At 40.9% G+C, this 25871-nt stretch overlaps 1 protein-coding gene and 1 long non-coding RNA gene across 5 annotated transcripts in view; one reads left to right on the plus strand and one right to left on the minus strand.

Moving 5' to 3' along the window:
- The window catches only part of pde4d (phosphodiesterase 4D, cAMP-specific), a 210160-nt gene that overhangs the window by 17708 nt on the left and 166581 nt on the right, over window positions 1–25871 (plus strand). For 2 of the 3 annotated variants that reach the window (XM_034692165.1, XM_034692163.1), the window contains one exon: window positions 19827–20065. In XM_034692165.1, the coding sequence (XP_034548056.1) occupies window positions 19827–20065 (239 nt within the window). Of the gene's footprint in view, window positions 1–19826; window positions 20066–25125; window positions 25425–25871 lie in introns of those variants that run through there. The other variant, XM_034692164.1, reaches the window with a different exon arrangement.
- On the minus strand, window positions 19276–25582 carry LOC117818992. 2 transcript variants are annotated; one of them, XR_004632421.1, is made up of 4 exons: window positions 25348–25582; window positions 23950–24126; window positions 21238–21315; window positions 19276–20132 (listed from the first exon to the last, which is right to left on the minus strand). It is a non-coding gene; the product is annotated as an uncharacterized LOC117818992 (long non-coding RNA). The 2 variants fall into 2 exon arrangements; XR_004632420.1 differs by lacking the exon at window positions 19276–20132 and having other exon boundaries at window positions 21118–21315.

Consider the following 25871-nt stretch of genomic DNA (forward strand, 5'->3'; position numbering starts at 1 on the left):
CGAGCCACTGCCTTCCTACCTGCTTATTTATTTATGAGTGAATGCAATCTACTGCATATTTGAAACATGTAATTAAATTAGCAGGCAGCTCCTTAAAATAAGGACAATAGTCAGGCACTCAGGGAAATGATATGTGCTGTTTTCCTTCAAGCCTGCCAGAACTCGACCAGGGGGAAATTTGTGTCATAAATCTGGTCCCCATGTGCTTGTCAGATTCTAACTGCCTGCTCTGTTGTCTGTGTGGAGCCTGCACGTGCACAATCATCCACGCAAATGGGTAGAAAGAGAAGACAGGCTCGATATTTATTTATTTCTCTACACCTGTTGTAAGGAAACATTACCACTTGCTCAGCGCTCTCATCTCACAGCCTGTTGACTGTGTTGAGAGTGTGATTAATCTTGCATAAGGTGTTTAGCAGCATGGATGTGGGGCTGATGCACTAGGAGCAGAATGTGAACTCTGTCTTGGAAGGTCGGCATGGAGGATTCATGGGGTGATGAATCTGCCATCCTCATAGTGTCACAGTTTACCCAGATTCACTTCGCCAATGACACATGCAGTATGTTTGCTTCTTGCTTTCCTTTAACAAAACAAACTGGACACTAGTGTTTTCTTCACAGCTGCTTTATTTTGTGCAGGTCCGCCATATTTCAAGCGGGCTCTGCTGTAGCTCTCTGTTTTACACCGGGTGACCCTGACCCTTTTTCATGAGGAAAATACAGAACAGTGTGTGAAGTCACTTCAACTTATCAACCATCTGTCGGTGCTATCTAGCTTACTTCTACATCTGCTGCAAAATATTTCCCCCTCCCAATAGGTTTTTTAGCAACTCCATATATTTCATCTTATTTCATTGTGCGTAAAGCAATGCATCACAGGGACATGCCTGAAGCAGAGGAAGACTATAGGTCTCGTTCCTTCAGACTTTTCTCCTCCTGCCTGCTAGCATACTCCAGGGGGGCTCTTTGAAACAAATTGATTCATCTCCCTCACCTCCAATATGACACTTCAGTGCAGCACTGTTACTTCTTTATCACCTTTCCCGCTATTTTTCTTGCCCTTAATCTCTTCCTATGTCTTATTTTTCTCACGTTACCTTCTGAGATAGAAAGGAAACAAGAAGATATGTGCCGCTATAGTATCCTCTGTGTATATATACATTTTAAAATCTACTATTTCCTTTGGTGCTGTGATATTGGACTCCATTTGCAACCTTGTTATGAGAAGCTTGAATCTTTTATCTTCTGCACACTATGTCACATCAGAATAAGGATAAACATGTTTATTGAAATAGTATCGCCCAAGGGTTGATGCAAATATAAACAGAAATATCACACACTCTAGATTAACACTGAAGAAAAAATGACATTCATATATGCTATGAATGTCTAAAAATAGAAAATGCAATTTGCATATAACAGCAACAGAAGCTACCTGGCAGAGGCAAGGAGGTGTTTGATTTCCCACCAGCTGAAGATAAGTAATGAGGAAGAATGTTTGAATCTGACATGTGTGCTGGAGTTGCAAACACACACACAAAAAAGCACGCACGCACGCACGCACGCACGCACGCACGCATGCACGAACGCGCACACACACAGTATTGTGTGGCTTTTGCTCCTGCTTAACCTGTGCAAAAGAGTGCCAAAATGATCATTCAAGGTCTTAATTCACAATGCACACGCAAAAGGTTGAATGCAGCACACTGCGCCAAAGAGCAAATAGCGTGCGTCACTGTGTGTTGCTGTTGTTTGCATACATTGAATAGAGCTATTATGCATCCATTTAGGGTGAAATAGGGATATTTCTATGCTCATGAACCTCATTGCAAAACACACCCAATTCACAAACACTGGCACTAACAACTTTTACAGTTTTTTGCTTGGAGATGGTGGTGTCCAGTGGTCATTACAATTATTCCACCTCTGGATGACGTAAATTAATGATATATCTTTACATAAAGTCTGTTGATATTAATTTGACTTTATTATTCAAATAATCAGGACTCAAATCAGGTCTGAAAATTATATTTTATGTATGGTGCAATCAAGGACATCTTGACCTCTATGAACAGATTATACATTTTTATGTTGAACCTGTACGTTGGAGTCTAAGCTTTTTGGCATGGGTAATATTCTGGTTTCTGTGTGTTTTACATTTGTTGTCCAAGAGATTGGGGACATCTTTAAAAAACAACAATAATATGTTTTCACTATCTACATACAGTGACGATAATCATATAAATCAGCACAAATCCCATGGTGTTATACATTGAAGAAAAGTCAGTGTTTCACCATTTCATTTCTAAGTCCAATAGGAGGCAACTTATGTTTTATTTATTCAGAGAACTGTACTGTGTCACTGTCTCCACTGCAAAACACTGTTTGGACATTATGAACCATAATATCACCCTGTGGAATTATTCATAATGTGGAAAAAAAATAGTTGATATGGTGGAATATTCCCAGTCCATATGCTAACCCCCCCCCCTCCTCCTCCTCCTGTCCTCATCCAAGCTGAGCCCACTGTGTACTGTCGTAGATGAACTGTGCTAAATTTTATTACCCCACAGAATAACATGCTTTATAGCTTCATGCACTACCAGACCACGCAGTAAAATACACACACCTGCGCTGTAAATACCAGCTACTCCTTATGGTAGAGTGGCAGACACACCTGTGTTGTTGAGGCAACGCTTTCACTTAGAGAGCACGTGCCAAACAAACCCAGGATTGATGGAGACATTCAGTCTAAAGAGTAACTCAAGCCATAGATATCAAGTGTGCCTAAATAAATCCGGCTGTATACAGTATTCATTATCTTTAGAGCCAGTATAAGGAGACAGAAAAGAAGTTATAGATAAAGAGAGCTCGTTGATAAAATCTCCTTTTCCTGCTCCTTTATTTTAAATCAAGTGTCGGCTTTCAGTAAGCAGAGAGTCTTCTATTCACTGGCAGATAAATGGAAACACTGAATTGTTTTTTCAACCAGGTGATTTACTGCATCTCCTCAGTATCAATCTTTCCTCTCTCATCTCTTCGTCTGCCTCCTCTCTCTCCTACTCCACCTTCTCCTACCTTTGTCTGTGTTAACTTCTCTCCCAACCACTTCTTGCGCTGCTCTCAGGCTTTACCCAAAATCCATTTAAGATTCATTCTCTGATAAAAATCAATTGGTAAATTCAGAGTGCAGAGATGAATGATGGCACTGATGATACTGCAGAGAGAGCAGGGTGCCCTCTGGCTGGAAGCATTGATGGAGATTTCCTGTATTTCATTCTGAGCCTCAAAGCATTTCATGAACACAGGTGTTTTGTTAAGTAGCTCATAGCTAAACCACTCTGCTGAGTTTGATCGTGGAGGGTCTGTTTCTGAAATTTGTCTCTTGTAAACTAATCTAAGAAAAGCACACCTATCTCAGAGCATCCTATCAACATGGATCCAGATTTAGTTGCTCCAGTCTTGGAGTGTAAAATAATGAAAACATGTATTACTAATGTCACCAGGTACTGAAATGATGATGGCATTTTTCCTAAGAGAGCAAAGGAGACAGTGCCCCTCAGCTTGCCTGAGGTAAAACTCCAACACCCGAAGGGGGTGGTGGAGGTAAAATATGCAGTGCAAAGATACAGATGCATGCAGTTCTACAGAGTTCTTCCAGACGACAACTCATGCACTGCATACTGATGGATTAGACTCCATTATTATGTTTTAGAGCAATTACTTCTACACCAAGGTGTTTGTCATGAAACAAAGAGAGGTGGTCAGCTCAGGTCTCGCCCAGACACTGTGTCCACTGTGAACCACAAAAATATAAAAGGCCAAACAACTCGCATCCAATCATAATCTTTAAAGGTCGACAGGAAAAGAGGTGCTAATGAAAATTCAATTTATGAAAAAGGGATGGCCTTCTGTTTGTAGATAAAATAGTCTTATTGATGTGAACTAATTCATTAATCATGCATGAGAGAAGGAGTACCTTTCAAACCTTTGATAGCTGATCATCATGTTACACAATCTTGGAAAAGGAGATGGTTGGTGAAAAGGGAAGCCTGATGTTTGATGAACAGCACGACCGCCAGAGAGGTGAAAGTGAAAAGAAGTCCAGATCGTTTGGCTTTAGCACAAAGCCAGAGAAGAAAAGAGGAAGAGGACTGAATTAGGATGAGGACAATGTAATGAGATGAGAGGAGAAGTGGTGACCTGTCGGTTCATACATGAGTAAATGAGATCTGCATATAAGAAAAATACCTGAAAGGAGCCAAAAGTGTACCTCCTGAATATCTAACAAGTCTCACATTCAGATTCTTCATCATAGGCTACAGCCCCCAGCAGAGTGGGTGTGCTGGTGTACATTTGTCTTAGAAATGCCAATACACATACCTTTTTTTTTCAAACAATTTGAATAATAAAAGTGAAAATCAAAGCATAGTCTGCATGTGTTTTAGCACATCTTGTTTGTTGGCTAGGCATCAAGTCTGAAATCTGGATATGTTATAATGGGTAAGTATTACATACTGATATGCTGTCAGGATCAAAGTACCCTCAGGCTGTCAACATCATTTACACCTCCCCCTGTCCTCGCAGATTTTCAGATTTCCGTGTTTGCAGGGCTCAGCAGACACGTGAAAAAACCATGGGGCTCAAATCAGAGCAGGACTGATTTCGCATTCGTTTATTTACACCCTTCACCACTAAAATCCCAAATGCCCTCTGAAACCACATCTTTCTCAAGTAAATAAAGTACTTCTTCATGATGACATAAAAAGAAGGCTATCATTATGTCTCAGGATGATTTATAGAACTGTGTAATTCCAGCTTGAGCTTGACCTTAAGCTCAAGGCCTTTCATCCTGTAAATACAGACAGTAAATCACAAATGTAACCTCTGTTTTGCGTTGTTTTTGACTAACTCACAGAGCTGATGTTGTAAAACCTACAAAAGCCCACAGATAATATGGATAATGGATAATGTCTGTCACAGAAAGCTTCCACTGTTAGTAACAAAACTGATGCCGCCTACATATGTTATGCAGTTATTTTCTTATATCCTGTGAATGACTACGACTAAGTTATGGAAAATCTGCTACCACTGTTCATGCATGGCTTACAACTCTGTGCAGAACTAGAGGCTTACCCCCAATTTATACAGGATGCGCAGTGTCATGTTAGAGTTGCGACGCGTACTGCCGGGCCAATACGTTCCCATTCTAGTCAATGCTCATGTTCACATAGGGAGCGCTGCACGCGTCTCAGCTCCATCTTGGGAGTGTGCCCTTGCGCTGCTCCCGCAAAAGATACGCTTTGAGGCTATTTTTGACGGAGCCCGCACCCAGCACGCATCAATCTGCACAGAAATGAATGACCTTGCCAGGAAGTCATGCACGAGGATTGCATGCAACAACCGCCAATTTCTAAATAAAACACCATATATGGACTCCCGACTGTTTAAAGATCGTATAGACCAGAAAATACTCATCATGTATTGATGTAAGCTACAGACAGTCACAGATTAGGGATCCATGTCGACCACAACAGGACTTTAAGATGAGAACTGTGTCAGAAGGTAACAGGACAACAAAATAGAGCAGAATTATTCCTTCAAAAACTAAACTTTATAGTTATGCAGCAAACTCAGTGATGATGGAAGCACAAAAGTAACAGTAATACTCTCCAAATGATTCAACCAAAGACAGGCTCTGTAACCTGCTGTTTGTATGCTATTCTCTCTATACTAGACCCAGCTGATCCTGGCAGCTATGAGCTGTGCTACACTCCAAACACGCGTCCTGTGTAGCAGGGCGCATGCCGTGGGACGGAGCAAACTTGCAGTGCAGCCGTAATGCAAAGCGGCGCATCCTGTATAAATTGGGGGTTAGAGGTAGGCCTAGAAGTAGCAGGCCTTGTTTATACTAAAGCCTGAATCTGTTTCATCCATATCCAGGTGGTATTCAAACTGATACCACAGAAAATCTGGTCAGTAAAAAATGGAGATCAAAACTTGACCAAATATGATCCAAGCCACTCTTGCGATTTGAATCCCATTTGATTCAATGCATGTGTGCAATCCTTATACTCTATTTGCTTGCTCTTGATCTTATCTGCAACAAACAAACAACCCGTCATAGTGAGGGGAGCCAGGCTTGGAGTTACAGGTCAGAGGTTCTTAGAGACCAGTAATGACAACATGGATTAGGAGCAGCTCATCATGGAGGTAGAAACCCATCGATTCTTTAATTACCAAAGGAAATACTTGGTCTCATGACTCCAGCTGTCTGGCGATGCCTACTACGTACTGTGCTCTGAAAATGCAGCCAGACAAGAGAGCACAGAGCTAAATCATAATGGAGCAGAGACCCAGCAAACATGGATGTGGTACAAGTCCAGCATAAAGATCTGCTGTCAAAATTCAATCTATGGGGATAAGCTAGTTGTTTAACGAGCTAATGCTAAATTGTGACTGAATCATTTTTGGGTGCTTGGTTGATAACTAGTTAAAGAATAACTAGCTCATTTTTAAAAATGTTTCTAAAAAAAATTATATATTTTTTAAAGTTACTACATGTTAGTTGTTTATTAGCCTGTCCTCACGTAGCTCGCCGGGCCCAAACAGTTTGACACGTCCGCCAGTGGATTGGCACATGAAGTACACAAGAGAGCACAGGGGAGTCACAGCCGACCAATTAACCTTTCACTGATCCCACTTATCATAAAGAGCCACTTCACAGACACAAGTGTGTGAAAATGAAGGACTGTGTGTACAACCTAGTTGGAAAATACACACACACACACTCACACAGAGTCACACACACAGTTGGATGTTCTAACATTTGTTCTCTCTGCGGTCTCTCATGTCATGCTCTTTGAGGTGACTAAAACCGTTTAGCATGCCATTCATTTTAATGTTCTTTATCGTGGGAATTTCTTATTAACATAACATCATGATATTTTAGTGTCCTCAGATGACTCAGGACATAACAGGATGACATTTCGTAACCTTAATATAGAACTAATTCTGATAAGTGAAGTATTTATAAGTTTTAAAATTCAGGTGAGGGCAAACACTGATTTCTTTATACTTTCTTTGAATATTCTGCCCTGTTTTTGACAAACGTACAGACATGAAAGAAAAGTGAGCAAATGGGTTTAAGTATATAAATCATTATGGAGTGTTTTAATAAGGTCTAGTGCAGAACTGAGTTGCATTTAACAGTGGTCCTCTGTAATCTCAGTAAGAATAAAAAGAGCTAAGGGCCATTACATAAATTGTTTAGAGGTCTCTTGATATACTGTCAAAGGAGTTAATGTACAATTCTGACTTGACTTTATGGACTCATGAGAGACATCATTCACCTCCTTTACCTTCAGCCTGCTGATGAGTGAGGGTTAATCATGTTGGCTCCCTCTGTAAATCCGCAGTCTGTTGCAATGAGTCTAATACAGGTAATTATGTAGGACTGAAAGGCTCAATGGCTTCCTCGATGAAGACTGGCATCTTGATGGATGCAGGGGTGGATGGGTGAAGGAGGAGGGGGGGGGTAGGGGTGAAGTGTTTTTTCTGTGTGATGGAGGGGCAGAGGCAGAGCAGTCACGACAAAGAGGGAAGGGTAGACAAACACGGATACACACACATCATTGCACTGAGAAGTCTTGCTTGTCCAATAGAGACGTATAAAGCGGTGAGGGCAGCACATAGTGCTAACAGCCAGGATAATTCATCTGTTTGCAGTTGGAGGGTAAATAGGTGTTTTTATTCTGCAGGCTGCCTCTGGCCCTGTATGCAGCATTAAGCAACTTTACTGCACACCAAATCAATTTAATGTATAAAAACTGGCTACACATACAGTGGACCAAAATGAGATCAAACAGGAAGTTAAGTCAGCTGGATTTTATTATCAACCAAGCAACACCTAGTAACTAACACTGACACGTCTCCTGATACAGTTCTTAGTAAACTGCGTTTCAAAAGTGGTTTCATTGGCAAGGCAAGGCAAGGCAGCTTTATTTGTATAGCGCATTTGCTGGAGATTGGAGCTGAGCAGTAACCATTCAGCTTTCTTCTTTGGCTCCACAAACAATCATTTAAGTTTTTTCTTTGTTTAACTGAAAAAAATTCTGGCTTGTCCAGTCATTGATTTGTTCAATGAATTTACTCAGCGTTTGTATGGGGCTATAATCCCCTGGTGATATGGTGATGTAAATGTGTGTCATCTGCATAGCTATGGTATTTTATTTAGTTGTTTCTTCTTATCTGACCTAAGGGGAGCATATAGATGTTGAATAGCAGAGGCCCCAGAATGGATCCCTGAGGTACTCCACACACTATTTTCATCCGCTCAGATGTGTCATTACCTATAGACACAAAATAGTCCCGGTCCAAACAATTATTTTTTGCTAATTTTGAGGAAGATGATCCTTATGTCAGAATTTACCTTTGCGTAATGGTTTTGCTCGGTTCAACAGGGTGCACCCTACACTATTAGAAGCACAACTGAGTGACAAGTGACAACTCCACAAAATCACATAGGAGTGATACCTTTAGTATCAAGTTCACGCAATAACAACAAAGTATACAGAGATCAACATACAAACAGTAGGATACTATGCCCTACCAAGGTTGATTTGGATATAACTCCATGAGTCTTGTGCTTGTACCTATAGACTGTATAAATAATGGACGTAGTATCCATGATGTCCCCTATCTGTTTCTGAAGCTCCGTTTTGAAGCAAATTGTCGGCGGTAGCCATATTGGAAATGCTGAAGTCAACCTAACTGCTGTCGAGGTAGTGTGAGGTAAAGAGGCGGGCTTTGAGCCTCCTAGCCAACAGCTACAGTGTTCCCGCCTGTCAGTGAAGTCGTCCGTGCTTCTCATAATGAAAACTTCGCAATCTTAATATCTTCGAAATTGCTGCTTTACGAAAAAATTCACCCCCTCTACAGTGTGTGCCGAGAAATGAGCTATCCAGACTACACTCGTTTTTTTGTACCAGAGAGTAAAAGTGTTTATTTCTGTTGAAAAGATCCGATTTTTGAATTTGTGTGTATGCAGTTTCTGGTACTTCCGGAGCCAGCCTCAAGTGGTTTGAGAAACTGCAGTTTTTAACACTTCTGCATTGGCTTCAATTCTCATGGCCAGAGGTTGCCGCTTGCTTGTACCATGGGTGAATACACACCACACAACTCAAGGGTTTGTTTTTTCTCTGGTCTAAGTGTGTTTAATGTTTTTAATTATATCTGCTTTGTTGTGCTGTTATCAATAGACAAAGTTAACAGTTAAAAATCCTGTCGTGATTGACTTGGATCACAGATTTGTGGCTGCATATCTGTGACAGAGAAGCATGGAGAGACACTTCTGGCTTCTTCCTGTGGAAGCACATTGACTGGAGTGTGCAAGGATCAGCTCGATAGTGTGCAGCGCTTGTGGGAAGGTGGCAGATGCATTAGCTGCAGAATCAAAGGGTTACACCTCCCTGACACCTTGTCTGCGGTGTAAAAATAAAATGGAGGTGTAAAGGTGGGGTGAAGTAACGTCAGAGCCGCCAGGATGCCACAGCACTGTGTGTGTGTGTGTGTGTGTGTGTGTGTGTGTGTGTGTGCGTGTGTGCGTGTGTGCGTGTCTGAGTGTGTGCGATGCTCCTGCTCCGAGTTTATTTGTTGTGTACCACTACAGCACTGAAACACAATGTAAAATCACAATGTGGTACACTACTACAATCTGATTCAGCGTTCAGTGTAACAACAAAAAGAGAGGCCAGTGATAGAGCTTTGTTGTACTGCTGAATCTCAATGTAAAAAGGGCTGAACACACTTAAAGCTAGGGTTTGTAGTCATAAAAAGTAGAATGAATTTGAATGTAGCATTTCGTCAGGACTCCGTCTAACCCCCCCCCCCCCTCAGACTTTACTCATCATTATATTTTAAGAGAGATTTAACATCGATCCACAGATGAGATTAGGAGTCGTATGAAGGAGAGGCCACAGACTTGTGATGCAGAGTATCACCTGTAAAAGAGCGGTGTGATTGTAAATGTGAATAGTTGACCCTTCCTTACAGGGGAAGCCTTGTTATTCATGCAGAACAAATGAAAACTCCCCATGGTTAGCCTCAAGATTAATGGCACAAAATCAGCCTCAATTCATCATGCTGTCTGAGTGGCCTGCTCCACGTGCATGTATGTGTGTGTATGTGTGTATATGTATGTGTGCTTGTGTATCCAAATCCTGAACAGAAGATAGTCCTGGAAGCACTCAATACGCAAACAACTGATTACTTCTGTGTGGTCTCTAAGGAGGGAGTATCAGAGAAACGACACAAAATCGAACTTCTCCTGCTTGCTTTTCTCCAGAGAAGTCTTGGTTGTATTCAATAAGAGCAGATGGGAAAGTACCCTGTGCTGCAGGGCAGTAAAATGCAAGAAAAATATCAATTTTCTTAGAATAAATAAATAATTTGCATCAAGTAACTAGTTTGGTCTTTCTCAAAATAAGATCGATGTCTACTGATTGATTTCCAGGTTCTCAAATGAAGTGAAAGGGTTTGTGTTTCATGCAGGGAACAGGCTTTAAATTGACCTGTTTTTAAAGAAGAGGCTCTGCTGCTGCTGTCACTGCAGCATCACCTTTCCCTGATAACCACTTAATGGCACATTGACCACCTGAAGTGTTTCCTCTACGTTAACTTGCTGCTGCAGAGTGAGAGTCTCCCTCCTCTCACACCGCTCTCACCTCATATGTACACAGTCACAGTTTCAAGATGAATCCTCTCTCCTGCTGAAATTTGCATCATGACATTTTTCTTTTCTTGTGTGATGTTTCATTTTCACGTTTTCTTCCTCTTTTTTTTCACGTCCATTTCTGTATGTATGTCCTGTTTGAACCAATGTCAAGTCATGACAGCAATAACTCACCCTATCTTATTCTTTCTCTCCGGACAATTTATTTAGATTTTCCTGAGTGGTATAGGAATAAGTAAACGACTTTGTTGCGCGCTGGTTTAATTAAAAAGACTCATAGATTTAGAACAAGTTCACAGGCAGTCAGGTTCCTTACAACCATTACTTGTTGTAGGCTGAGCTCAACTGCTGTATCAATCAATGAATCTTTATTTGTACAGCACTAAAATCACAACAAATGTTAACTCACGACGCTTTCAAAACATAGCAGGTCTAGACCATTCTCTATGTTAAATTATTAACCAATCCCCTCTTACTGACAGGGCTTGATCTAACTCATCAAGGAAAAATGTCCTCTGAACAGGCAGAAACCTCAAGCAGAACCAGACTCATGTTAGACAGCCATCTGCCTCGACTGAGTTGGGGTTGGAAAGAGGGATAGAGGAGATTAAGAGAGAGAGCAATGATAGTGATGAGATGGATAGTAATAGTTGTAGTAGTAGCTGTTGCTGCTGGAGTTTGGCAAGACCAAGAATCAAGAAAGTTTTATGCCAAGTTAGCTCTCACACACAAGCAATTTGACGTGGTGATTGGAACACTTGACAACAAGAAAGATAGGACAATAAATATAGAAACCTAAAATCTAATCTAAAAATTCCAAATTGAAAATAGAAATACTATCTGTACAAAGAAAAGTATAGGAGTACTTTTAAAGACATAAATAAGTTACATTAGCCTAAGCCAGAGTGCAATTTTTAGCAGATGCTGAGGATAGATGGCAGAAAGAGTGTAACATTTTTTGTGCTGTTGAACCACAGAAATCAAGGAAAGAGGTGGAGTTGAGGCAGCAGCCTTGTTAACTCGCAGACGGCTACAATGCACCTGCCTATCTGTGTAAATCAGCCACACTTGCAATCACAAAAAGCAGTTTTAATACCAGGCTGTAAACATGTTAATTCTTATGGAGCCCCTAAAGTGACATGTGCGTTTTTTTTTGGAAAGTATCTCGTGCGCACCATTTTCCCATTTGCTCGCATTGTAACAAAGGATCAAACATAGTCCTCATTCAATAACTGCCTAAATGCGGGATGATATCGACTGGTCTTGGTGCGCTCTGGTCTCGGTGCGCTCTGGTCTCGGTGCGCTCTGGTCTCGGTGCGCTCTGGTCTCGGTGCGCTCTGGTCTCGGTGCGCTCTGGTCTCGGGCATGGCTAAAGGGATGGCTTCACAACCACATACCCTGGAATCTACACTATGATTGGCTGCATAGGAGTGAGACATCTGATTGGTTACAGACATTGCCCTGCAGTCTCAAAAATTCCATTCACAAATGCAGTGAGGTTCACAAATTACAAACAGTTCGTAAATGTAGACTGAACAGTCCGTATATAAATGTCACAAGATACAAGACAGCCCAAGGTTGAAATAAAGCTCAACTAACTGCTGTACTGTCATTTTTAGATCGAAACTGGTTGATCTCCAGTGCTAACTTGGTATCTCGTGCGCACGAGAAAGTATCTGGTGCTCACGAGATACTTTCCAAAAAATAAATTCTGCACATGTCACTTTAGGGGCTCCGTAAATTCTCCTTTAATAAGTGACATCTTATTATGAATGTTTAAAGTGTCTTCTTCTATAAACTTTTCAAAATAAGACACTTTGAAAATGCAGGGCAGAGGCATAGTCTTTGCAGTTACCCACCAACACCACACACTTCTTCTGGATTATGAACGATAATTCAGAGTTATGAACCTGTTTCATATTGGGCAGGGCTCCAGACTAACTTTTTGCATTGGTTGCACTGGTGCACCTAAGTTTTATTTTAGGTGCACCAGCACAAGATTTAGGTGTACCCACATTTTTTATTGCTTCGCCCTTAACACCATAAAGTCACCTTTTTATCACTCTCCATAACTTTCATATAATAAGAATGATTTTTAAACAAAAATAAGGTGTCGAGAAATACTCTTTATTTGATGAACAATTATGTATAAAAAGAAAATGTTGTATGCAACATTAAATTTGATTATCATTTCTGATTCCTCAGAGGACCTTATTCATTACTGCCTTCCTGAGTATGTTTTTTAGACATGTTATGTTTTCTTAAAGTTTCGATACGAAACTTTGTTGACCCGCTTACGAATGCACTATCACCTGCCGTATTCTGACTGCACTCCTGACAGTGCAACACAGTGCATTGCGTTCCATCCTTTGTCTTACCTCAGCCAGGTAAATTCTTTCAACCAGTCCTGTCTGAAAGAATACAATTTGGGCTTTTTAATTTGAGTGTCGGGGCCAGGCTCTAGCTCAGACTCGGTTGCCTCCTCTGGTTCCAAGTCTGATGTTATCACCGAAGGACCGGGGTTTGGCATTTTGCCAGGGACCGAGGGCTCCGTGTCTTGGCTGGATGGAATCTCAGGAGTGGGGATGGATAGAATGGCAGGAGCAGGGCTGGTTGTAACAGTAGGGTTTGTTTTCATAATGAAAAAACATTCAATATTTCGACCTCTCTTAATTTTCACTAGTTTCGCCGCGTTCTTCTTCCGTTTCAGTAAGGCTGCTTTGGCACTCAGGTCTCTCGCAATTTTAAAACACACACAACTTGGAGCATTTAACAGGACCACAGCCAATCAGAGGCAAAGACCCGCCAGAGCTCTGTCTCTTATTGGTTTAGACCACTATGATCCTACCATGAATGTGAGTTTGGTCACAGGAGAGCAGAGAGTTGATGGCTTGCGAAAGTGCGAAAGTGCGAGATGGCTTGCGAAAGTGCGAAAGTGCACCTCCATCACTGGCTGGTTTGGATCTGCAACCAAACTAGACAAACACAGACTGCAACGGACTATAAGGACTGCAGAAAAAATCATCGGTGTCGACCTGCCCCCAATCCAGGACTTGTACCGGTCCCGGGCCGGGAAACGGGCAGGTAGCATCACCGCTGACCCCTCACACCCTGGACACAAATTCTTCAAACTCCTCCCCTCTGGCAGGCGCTACAGATCACTGTGCGCCAAAACAAACCGCCATAAGAATAGTTTCTTCCCCCAGGCTGTCACTCTGATGAACACTAAACCATAACAGTGTCATACCTGTCAGAGAAATACTCTCTGTAAATATACATGTAAATATACAATGCAACAATTCTCCAAGCAGAATTCCATATTTCTATTTATTTTAACACACGTTTGTCAAAGTTTTATCATCAGTGATTTACTTTTAGCTCGCCATTGTTCTATCTTTGTCATGGAAAACAAAGGTTGATGACAAACATTTATCATCATAATTTTTGTCGAAGAAATGAACACTGTTTAGACACTTTGAGATTTTCCAGTATAATAGATACATACTCATCAAACACAGTATTTGATTTTGTCACAGCACAATAATCTCTCTACAAACAACAGTATCAGAAACACATCACAATGCTCTGCAGAAATCTAAAAAAAAAACAGAATATTTTTTTATTTTGTTTGTTTGTTTGTTTGTTTATTTATTTATTTATTTTAATTGAGTTGTTTTTCTAATTGTTTTTGTTGGAACTGGAGTGCCCGGAGTAAACCCACGCAGGCACAGAATAGCATGTTAAAGTCTGGCTGTGTGTTGTCTCTGATGGTCTTGGGTCTGCCTCCTCTGCTGCTTGTACTGGCGGCGGCTCTTTGGAGTGAGAGACTTTTTTATTCTCCTCCACAAAGAGACCCTCTCCATCTCAGAAGACTCCTGGACCATCTCAGGTGTCGTCCCAGATGTTTCTTGGTCCATGTCCTGAGTGTCTTCCTGGATGTCTTCCTCTGTGTCTTCCTGGGTGATGTCAATTGGAAGTGAGGGATCTTCGTTCTTCACACACACACTTGATCTTCCTTTTGTTTTTGGAACTCCTCCACGTCTTCCTGCAGAGCCTGACTGACCTCCTCCTGGTGTTTTAATTTGGAGGCCAGCTCAAGGCAGGTGCTGGACTTTTCTTGCAGCTGATTTGTCATTTTTTTCTGCTGCTCTCCAATTAACACCTCTTTGTTGAGGGACTCTTTCTGCAGGTTCTCAATCTTCTGCTTCAGGGTCTCATTTTGGGTGGTCAGCTTCAGGTCAGTGTTGAGTTTTGCCTGAAGTTGATGTCTGACTTCATCCAGATCAGCCTGGAGTCTGTCTGCCCTCAATGTCTCAGTCTGCAGCTGATCATTCTGGGATGAAACCAGATCCAGGAGTTCTTTGATGTTAGCAGCATTGTTTGATTCCTCCTCTGGTCCTCCACTTGAGACTGCCTCAGAAAGTTGTATTTTTTGAGCAGCAATGACTCCTATGAGCTCCTCTTTCGTCTTCAGGGAGTAGTAGGACATGTCCTGGGGAGGGCTGCACTTAGGGTTCAGGTGCTTGAGCTGTTCTCTGAGCTGCCTTCTGTCTTTCTCACAGTCCAGCAACCCATTGCGCTCCTCCTTCACCCTTTTCTCCAGATAAGCCACTTCGATCTTGTTGGTGTTCACTTCTTCTTGTACTGATCGCCGCAACTCCCTCTCCTGTTGAAGATTTGAGTTCAATTCCTCAATTTGGCTTATCAGACTCACTTCCACTTGCCATCGTGGAGGGCGTCTCGGGTTCCCTGAATAATAGTAGGGGGCCTGGTGTTGGTGGCCTCCACCGCCTCTTTGGTAAGGGGCCCTTTGGTGGTGTTGGTTACCCCAGTGGCCTCCTTCCTGTGTTTGGTAAGGGGCCTGGTGTTGGTCACCCTGGGGGCCTTCTTCCCCGGTTTGGTCAGGGGTTCTTGCTGGTGGCTGAGGGGGGCACTGGCTGCTCTGATCTTTCTGGCAGCTTTTGTCACTATTGGTCCAGTACATTGTGGTGAATTGCTCCTCAGCCTGCAAATTCTCCAACTCCATCATATCTCCCCAGCTCAGGGTGTTGGATTCTTCAAATCTTGCCATTACTGATCTTAGTAGAGTCGTTGTCTCTGTTGCAGATCTGTTTGGGTCAAGAGTCTCAGAAAGTGTGGTCTCAGACTGAATCTCTCACCTTGGTATATAGGGTTTTAACCATTTATGAGGTCACACACATCCCACATTCTAAATGGCATTGTGATCGTCCAGAATTCTAGAAAGCTGTTTTGTTTACTGCCTGCTAACTGAATATGAACAAAATAGCTGCCCCAACATCAACATGCACCACAAGCCAACAGCCTATACTGTGAACAGGCTGAGATAAAACCACACAACCATTATTATGAAAATAAAGTGGACAATGTTTTCTAAGTAGTGAACTTTAGCATGTGGTGCACTATTTCTACAACCCCAATTTCCTGACTGTTGGGACACTGTTTAACATGTTAAGAATGGATTTTAATGGTTTGCAAATAATTTAAAGCCTTTATTGAAATAATAGTGCAAAGACAACACATTACATGTAAAAAATAAAAAATAAAAATAAGTATTATTTTCTCAAAATATATGCTTCTTTAAAATTTGATGCCAGAGCTATTTTCAAAAAAAGGCCAGAACCAAACATTGAAAAATGTGTGTAACAAAAACAAAACACCTGGAGGAACATCTCCTAACCAGTTAGGTTTATTAACAACAGGTTAGTAGCATGACTGGGTGTACAATTAGCACTACAGAGAAGCTGATTCTCTCTGAAGTAAAGATAGGAAGAGGTGTGCCACTCTGTGAGAGGCTGCGTGAACAAATATTTCAGCAATTTCAGAATAACATTTCTGATTTTTTTTGAAGAATGAAGGAATTTTATTATCTACTGTTTAAATATCATTAAAAGATTCAGAGAATCTGGAGAAAAACAATACTGGTTGGTTGGGATATTTGGCACTCATTTCACCAAGTCCTTAATGTGTATTTAAGCCAGCTGGATGAGGACTGGTCCACTTAGCAGGCTTTAGCATCCATATAAATCTGCTTTCACAAGAAAGTGGAATGAGCCTCTGCAGTTGTGCCCGAGTAGATAATATATCAATATAAGTTAAGTTTCAGGTTATTTGCAAGAATAAGAATTTTGAACATATCTTAAGCCCAGAGAACATCAAAGTAAATAATTGGTAGCTCTGTCAGGATTAGTTTTAGCTTGGTGGATGATTTAGCTCCACCTCTTATTGTCAGTATTCTTAACATGCAAGTATACAAAGTATGAATTGTTTACATCTTCCATTTGGAAATCCATTCAAACACAAATTACAGTGCTGCTGAAAAGGGTAGTCAATGCTAGTGTTGTATTCATCGGGATCTGTGGTCCAAAAGTATGACAACAGATTTGATAGTTTAGCTGTGTGACATGCTGCAAATGCAGAAACAAAGTGCATTTCAAAAACATATGCAAAAGTCTAAAACAAGAACAATAGCTGAAACCTTTGTACATGAAAAGGGAGGTGCAGCACAAAGCTGAAATAACTGCATCTACAGCAGACACGCTACAAATACACACACAAGGGAGAGCAAAAACACAGAAAAGCAGAAAACAACTGCAAAAGAGAAATGCAGCAAATCCAGACTTTTTCACAGAGTTGCTCCGAACCTGTAGGGGCGCTATGTGAAACGACTTTCTCAGCCATCGTATGGCATGAAAATATATTGATTGGGTCTATTAGATTTTAGCTCAGAGCACACATGACTCTGTTTGCACAAGAGAGAAGCTAAAGATACATGTAGAGATTTATCTGCAGGTGAAACTGTTGTGTGAGAGTGTTGAGTTCAGGATCAAGTTGCTCTGTCTCTCTGCCCTGTAGGTCAAGAACGTCCTATTTCTTGTTGAAGTTTTGGTTCACCTGCCAGTTCCTCGTTTTGTGGAGTTTCTTTTACAGCTGTGTAGTTTGTGTTTGCATAGGTGACAGACTGCTGTTAACTCCTGCTGGTCAGTACACATTCAGCATTCTTATTATACAAATGTAGCTTTTTTGATTGCTGTTTTAAACCATTCATTACCTTTTCCAATAACAAAGTTGTCAGCTGATTTCAATGCAGCTGAAATGTGTGGCCGTATTTTTTGAAGTGCATTATAAACACATCATATTCTCCCACACAGCATGGCTGCAAATCACTCAATGAAACTTCACAAATAACATTTAGAATAATAAACAACTGAAATGTTTGGCTTCTTGCAAAGTGTGTAACAAACAGGGAAATACAGCAAATGACGAAGTAGAAGTTGTGATTGTAAACACTAAAATATGAATAAACAAATCCTAATCAGTCAGTAGAATTACCAATAATAGATCTACGACACATTAACAGTTTGACCTAGTTAACAATGGTGTGCTGTTAATTTTTCTTGCATTGGAACCAAAACAGGTATCAGCGTTTGAACTTTGGTGCAGACATATTGATATCCAAAATGTTGGTATCTTGACAGACACATGTGGTATCAAGTTAAAAGATATGAGTAGTACTACCAAGTAACACCTCATTTTTATGTCAATGTTTATAATTCTGATGAGAAAGCATATATGGATCTAATGACAGTCTTCAGATTTGTGCTGTGGCTAGCTCCCTTGTTGACAATATTTGATGCTAAGTTGACCATCTGAGGTACACCAAGCTAAAGCTAAAACAACAGTCTGGCAAAGGACTCTTCATTTAAACTGTTTTTGTGGAGGCTGTGGTATGATGAATGTGTGATCATTGAAACCAACAGTGCCAAATTAAGGTCAAAGTTGAGATTTATTTTATCATAAGGAACATTTTATCATTCATGAACTGTCTGTATGACTCAACAATGGAACCCCATCATATTTCCCAAAAATTAACAGGGTTGAATCTATTCCTTTTTACAGTTTCAACAGAAATGTATCATAATGACTTTCTTCAGGTGGAATTTACTACAGGGTTGCTGTAACAGACTGCATCTGCTTTACTTCGGTGTATCCACAACTGTAATAATTGTAATGAAGGTATCATGTATATTAACCCTCCTGTTATGTTCGTTTCTCTAGATCAGCAATAATGTTCCTGGGTCAATTTGACCCAGGGCATATTCAATTATCCAAAAGTGTCAGAACCCAAAAAATCCAAATACACATTTTTTTTAAATGTAATTATTAACTACTAACTACAACTAACCATTTAAATCAAGATTTGGTCCATTGGTGTTCTATAATTCCCACATATCAAAGTTCCATGAGGATAACTCACTCATTTTTTAATTAAAAATAATGTTAAAACTGTTTTTAATGTACATTGGAAAGCCCTAAATATAAATACAATAGTTTTACATGACTTAGATTTTTGTTTATTTTATTTTACATTTTGAATTTTTTTCTTTATGTAGTGATGTTGATAAATTAACACAACAACTCTTCTGTCACAGTTTGGAAGGCATATATTGCCTAAAATAGACTTTAAAAAGGGTCAATTTGACCAACAACATAACAGGAGGGTTAAACTAACGATGCCCCAGAGATCAGAAGAACTGTCAGGGACAGTTGGAACTCCTGAAACACTGACTCAGTATTATTTTTTTCCTCAAGGAGATTGAAAAGAAGCAGTGAAAACTTTTTAAGTGGCAGTAGCACCAGATTGAAGCCGCTGGATTTATTTTAAAATGAAATGAATTTCTTAGAAGCCTGGGGAACCTTGACTTCACAGATAAGCAATGTTGTTCAAAGAAAGACCAAACTTACAATGTGCACTGTTTTTTTTATGGTCTTTCATGGCTATAGCAAATACATTTTCTTTCCTCTTAAATATTGGTTTCTGCTGAGTCTTGAAGTCTGATGATAACTTGAACCACAACCATCGTCTGGACATTGATGTTCGTGGGTATTAAAATGTCTTCACCAAAAGCTGGAATTATTTTCTCTACATTCATTTTTTCTCCTTTTCCCTTTGCATCTTTGAGAGTTTCTGGGTTAACTGTAGAATATGTTTTCTTTATATTCAGATTCAGAGTGTGTCTATCTTCTTCAGGTGCTCCAATGTAAAGTCACCCACCCTCTCTTCCTCCTCACCCAGGTGTCCGATGAGTCATCCGACTCCCCAGAGCCGGGGCCGATCACCTGCATGGAGCCCTTCCTGGTTCGGAGGCTTTCTTGCCGCACAGTCCAGCTGCCCCCTCTGGCCTTCAGACAGGCAGAGCAGTACTACCTGGATCGCAAGTCGGAGTCAGACACAGTCACAGTTCCACCACGGCCAACAACACTGCCACTGCGCACCCCTCCACTCATCGCAATCACCTCCGCTGACACTAGCAGGTAGGTCGATTGTGTGAGTGTGTCTTTTCACGAACAAAACACCTGTCAGTGGATTGGGTAATTAGACCTGAGGAGGTGAGCAGAGTGGAGTGGTTTGATGGATCAATACAGCAGCAGCAAGAAGTGACTGAGGACATACAATGTCTCCTGTTAAGTACCTGACACTCATCTTACAGGTTTAAATGTTATCATTAATCATTTAAAGGTGGTTAAGATTAGCATCTATGTATTGTGTGGCTTATCCCTCATTTTGTAAACAACGCAAAAAGCCCACCCTGAAGCTGGTATGCAGTTGGTCTGCGCTTCTGTAGAAACCTTGCAGTGTAATATGACTGGCTTTGTGGACTAGACATACTCCCTCTGTTTTAAAAGAGCTCATTGTAAGGTGGGAAAAGCACATTGGTTCTTCTTCCAGTTGAATATCCACTAATGAAACATACATCTGAATATTTAATGGATTTTTTTCTATTAGATACCCTTTAATCTAACATATTGGACATTTAAATGATGGAGGTGCAGGACCTGAGTGTTGATGAATCATAATATTTGTTTTTGAGTACATTTGTAATGCTGAGGGTATTGACTGTGATGGATTACCTGAACACCTCCCACGCTTCTGCATATCGAGTGACATAATGCAGTGATATTCTTAGAAAGCAATGGCTGGTGGAAATATAGGACATCAATTATGGTCTGATTCTGAAATTGGTTGGCAGAAATTCAAAGCATGCGACCCACAACATGCCAACCACTGGTATGTAAATCATGGCTGACTGCATGCTGTAAGGAGCATGACTCATCAAATAACAAGCCTGTGGATTTATTTTTGTCACCACTGTCACTTGCAAATCTTAACAGGGAATGTAATTCAGCATTTGAAACCTGATAAACAAGATAAATGCAGCTTCACACAGGAAATGACAGTGAAGACCTGTTCCCTTTTATTCTTGAAAACCTTTTCTACACAGTATTTTGTATGTGGCTTTATTTATTTGTATAATTATTTAAACTTTTTGACCTCAAAATCTAAGTTTTAAGGTTTTTCTCAGTTTTAAACACGGTACAAAATGTATGAGAAATCTTCAGCAGTGCTTTAAGTGTGCACTCACAGTCACACATGCTTGGAAAACATGAGCATACAACAGCTGAGAAAAGAATCACACCCTACTCACTGGAGAATGTATCAGAGCAGTTAAGATGAAATGAGGTTTGGCAGGGACAGACTCCGAGTCTCCAACCAACTTCATTCTCTGAGGAGAGACAGAAACAAACATACCAAGCAGCATTCGTTATCAAAGACAGTGGTCCAGCGAGGATGTCATAATTTTACTCGGTGAGCAATCCAGAAATATATCCAGACAGTTGGAAAATAGCTTGTAAATTCAGAGGTCACACCTATCTTTCTGTGGAAAATCCCCATTGTCCTGGGTTAGTATTGTGACCTGTCAATCAACTAGAAAGTGGTGCTTCTCTGCGTGGTCTTTGATCATGATTGCATGCTTCAAAAGGCTCTGTATCTCCATCATCATGGTCCTGCTACCTGCATATCACAGTTCAATGCCTCATCATGTGGAGGATGAGAAAGAAAATACATCAGCTTACTCTTTGCCCCCCCAATACTTCTTCCCGTCTTGGCTTTTCATCTGTTTTTTCCACATATGACGGGACCAGAAAACAACAGTCAAAAAGAGCGGTGAGGTATAGCTTATTAAGTAGGCCCAAGATTGTTAGAACTGCTTTAATTAGAGAATATATTACAAGCAGACAGACTTTATAAACAAGAATAAAGTGTTATTGACTTGCGTCTTCCAGGAAAACAAGTAATGCCAGTGTCACTAAGTGCTGAATAACAATTGCAGACAGGCAGAACAATTTTCATGGCAACTCTGATGTACTACTGGACTGAAATAGGTTCCTCTGCTTCCAAATTACTGCTAAAATATCATGAACACGTTGATTCCTGGAACTCCAAGTATTGTATTTGTTTCTGACATTTTTCTGAATCCATGTGCATTACAAAGCAACAATGTTCTTAATATTTTCACAGACAAAACTATAAGCCACAATGAAGAAGAACAGTCCAAGCTGAATAACATACCTGCAGTCAAAAGTGAAAAGATGTATCGCCTGCCCATCTTCTCATTCTAATGTTAGCTTTAGAAAGGGCAAACTTAGCCCAAGGGTGTTAAACTGACCGATATTTGAAATCATGTCACATTGGCAGGATGAGGGTTGGGGTAAATTGAAAGGGAGTTGTGCAATTATTCATAGGAGGACAAGGGCAGGATATGGCCTGTCACCATCTTCTTTAATCAGACAGTGATATGGACTGCTTTGATTTTTCTTTGCTTACCTCTGTTTTATCTTCCTGTTTGAGGAAAACTTAAAAATGTTTCTTTATCTATTTTTCAAACCATGAGCAGGCAGAACTTAAAAAATAAGCTCTAAAGTGAAATCCAAGTGATTTGTGATTATGCAGCCTTTTCTGACTGCAAACAAAACCCTACATATTAAAGCATCAGTCACTCTCCACCATGTCAACGCCACTACAAGCTAATTTGACTGCTTTTGTATGACAACGCCTACAAGGTATGAGCAATATGGGAGAAATTATGGAGTGGCAGGAGAAGAAAAATGCATGATGAGGTAATTTAAACAAAGGACATGCATCTTAACTACACTTCAGGCTCAATTCATCTATAATTCAGCAGAGCTGTGAGTAAGAAATATATAGACCTGGACCATTAAATACAGAACATGAGCCTAACAACGCTCAAGCTGCGTCTGTGGAGTGCGTTCAGTCACATTAGCTTTGAATGCAGTTAAATGAGGCTGCATGAAATCTCACCGTCTTCACCTGGAAAAACAATAAATATTGCTGATGCTCTTTTGATAGTACCACAGCCATGTAACATCCATGGTTAGAGATTTTGACATAATACATAGCACTTATAGTCTCAAAATAAATCACCATTGATTGTGTTGGTAGTTTCAAGTCCCAGAGAGCCTTATTGTCTGGAAGTATAAATACTGTAACAGAGGGAAATAATGGAAGAAGTCTCGTGTTGAGTACATAAACACTTAAGATATAAATGGATACAAGAAAAAGGCAGTTCAAATATCCATAGTTCGGTTGAATACTGCCTGAAACACTGACACAACATCCCAAGAGTCAGTTTCATTTTATAGATGTAGATACAAATCAGGACTTTTATCTCCTGATACTTTATCCTACTAGTAACTGCGACTAAATTCAGTTTGTTTTATATGTCTACCAATAGAATAGCAGTGCTGTTTCTCTCTTTTTAATTAGCATTCTGTACAGGTCACTGTGGGAAATAAATTTGGTTCATTCATTTGTGTTAAGGCAGCAGAAAACTGCATTAGACATGGCTTTTAAACTAAAAGTAGAGACAGCTATACACCAACATTGTGAAAACTGTAATTACTGTTATTCTTGCAGGTCTATAAAATCGTATTGTGACTGAAAAACTATTCTCTCTGTGAATCAGTCTGGTTGGACTGAGTACCTGCTCTGTTTTATAAGGTCAGTATTGACACAGATACAGATCAGGTGGAATTACTAATTACCAACCACACTAATAGTTATTTCAGCCATTATCCATTATCTTAAGAGAAGAAAACAAACACAGGAGTAGACCTGGAATTACTCAATAATGAGACAGTACAAAAAGCATACAGATGAGGTTTCAGGGCAGTTCTCAGTATGTGCACAATATTCTCTTCTGCTGATAGTGCTGTATTTGTGCATCCCTGCCGGTGCTGTAAAAGTGGACAAACACTAAGTCCACACATGAGCTGCTCATGCATAGCACACATGTGCTCTTATTCACTGTGCCGTGTCCCACCATCATCACACTTACCTGCCACTTCTGCTTTAAGTCACCTTTTTTCAGTGGAGATTACATTTCTGCTGTTACAGCAGGAGAGATTGCATTCCCCACACTGTTAGTTTCCAGATTAATGGGCTTTAGCTGCAAGGAGGGTGCAGGGAGAGGGAGGAATGAGAGCAGTCTTCCCTGAAAGTCCCCTTTTTTTCCCTGGAAATGATGACAAACAGGACAAAGGAGGGGAGATGAAACAATATTCCTCTGCAAATGCAAATCACAGGCACAGACCTCCATCCTGAAATAACCCCCAGTTTAATCAATCACTTTAAAGGTGGGCTTGATACACCGGTGGTGCGTTTAATGCCTGCAGTTACAAATATATCCCTGATTAGGAATCATTACTGTGATAAAGCAACCTCTGAATAACACAGCTGATGTAGTGTTTTTGGATGATTTATCCACCTGGCTCTTTGCCCACTCCAACCTCCTGCTCTCCCCTCATAGAGGCTTTCAGGGGAGGTGCTTTGGGTGGGTCCCTCATGTTTAATGTACTATCCTGTTCCCTATATCCCGTCGCCGCCTGTTCCTGCAAGGGACTTGAAGAGGGGAGAACAGTGTTGACATGTCTGGATTGGTTTCCACTCACTTTGCGTCCAGTGAGCATCAGCCTCGGTTTTGTTTTGAAGTTTGTGTGATATTGTGGAGGGACCATCATCCGCTGGTGTGGACCGACCTGTTCTGAACATTTTGCACTCTGTCTATCGCTGCACTTTGCTCAGATGGGCGTGCACGAGGGAAGCCACGAGTACTTGGATACCAAACACGATTGACAGCTTCTCGTTCAGGGACATTTCTCTGTTCCAAACCGCTGTTTTCGAGGTGTTACCGTGATGCGTAAATGGATTCATTTTTGGCTCCGTCCAATGTTTTTACGCAGGACAATGAGGATACAGTTCATGGAGTTAAACTTGTCACATGAGTTCCAAAAGAGAAACTGGACGTGAAGCATAAACAGTGGACGACTAAAAAGTTATTTGAATTACCCCAAGGGTTAAAATTTGGATACAGGGGATCATTTTCAAATTCTAGTAAAACACCTTTACTCCAGTCTATTCTCCTCCCATCACGGTCCCATTGAATACTCCTAAAGTGTTTATTTTATTGAAATCTATAGCTTACAAAAAAATCTAAACTAAAGTGGCGAATAGGATGGACCCTACGTGCAGTCAAGTGGGTACGGCGTCTTTGGTGGCCGGCGGCGGAACCGGCGTGAGTGCGAAGGCGCCCAAACATCTGTGGAGGCAGCAGAATCCGGCAACGCTCTCTCCGCTCCACCACGCACTGGTAGTGCGCAAGAACGACCGCGTGAGACAAAGAGGCTTTTCGGACACCGAGAGATACCTCAACCCGAGGAACATGGACCGGACTTACGCGGTGGATACGGGGCACCGACCCGGGCTGAAGAAATCCAGGATGTCTTGGCCGTCGTCCTTTCAAGGTCTTCGACGGTAAGGGCAAAAGGGGAAAACAGCTTTTCCTTGTTTTGTCTCTCTTTCTAATTTGCCTCGATGGAGCTGATGATGGGCGTTGTGTGCATGACTGATGCGCGATGGCTTTTAAGTGTTTTGGCTCGGATTTAGTCCGAACTTTAAGGACATTCACTACGTCTTTTTGGCTCAGTCTGTGCTCGACCTTTTTAGAGCACTTTTTGTTACACACTGGGGGGCGTTCGCTATGTGTACTACTAGTATGGTCTGGATAAGGTGGAGAAAGTATACGCTTTATCGGTCGATGTCCAAAAGATAAAATAGAAAGATAACAATTACAGCTATAAAATTGTCTCGCTTCTTGTTTCTTCGCACTTTAAATCACCATATCCAGCGACTTCTCTGTGTTTAAATAGTTGTACAGTTTAGAAGGGCTCACAGTTGCCACTTTCATTTCAGTCGGAAAGA

This window comes from Notolabrus celidotus, chromosome 9, assembly GCF_009762535.1.
Source record: "Notolabrus celidotus isolate fNotCel1 chromosome 9, fNotCel1.pri, whole genome shotgun sequence".
Lineage (NCBI taxonomy): Eukaryota > Metazoa > Chordata > Actinopteri > Labriformes > Labridae > Notolabrus > Notolabrus celidotus.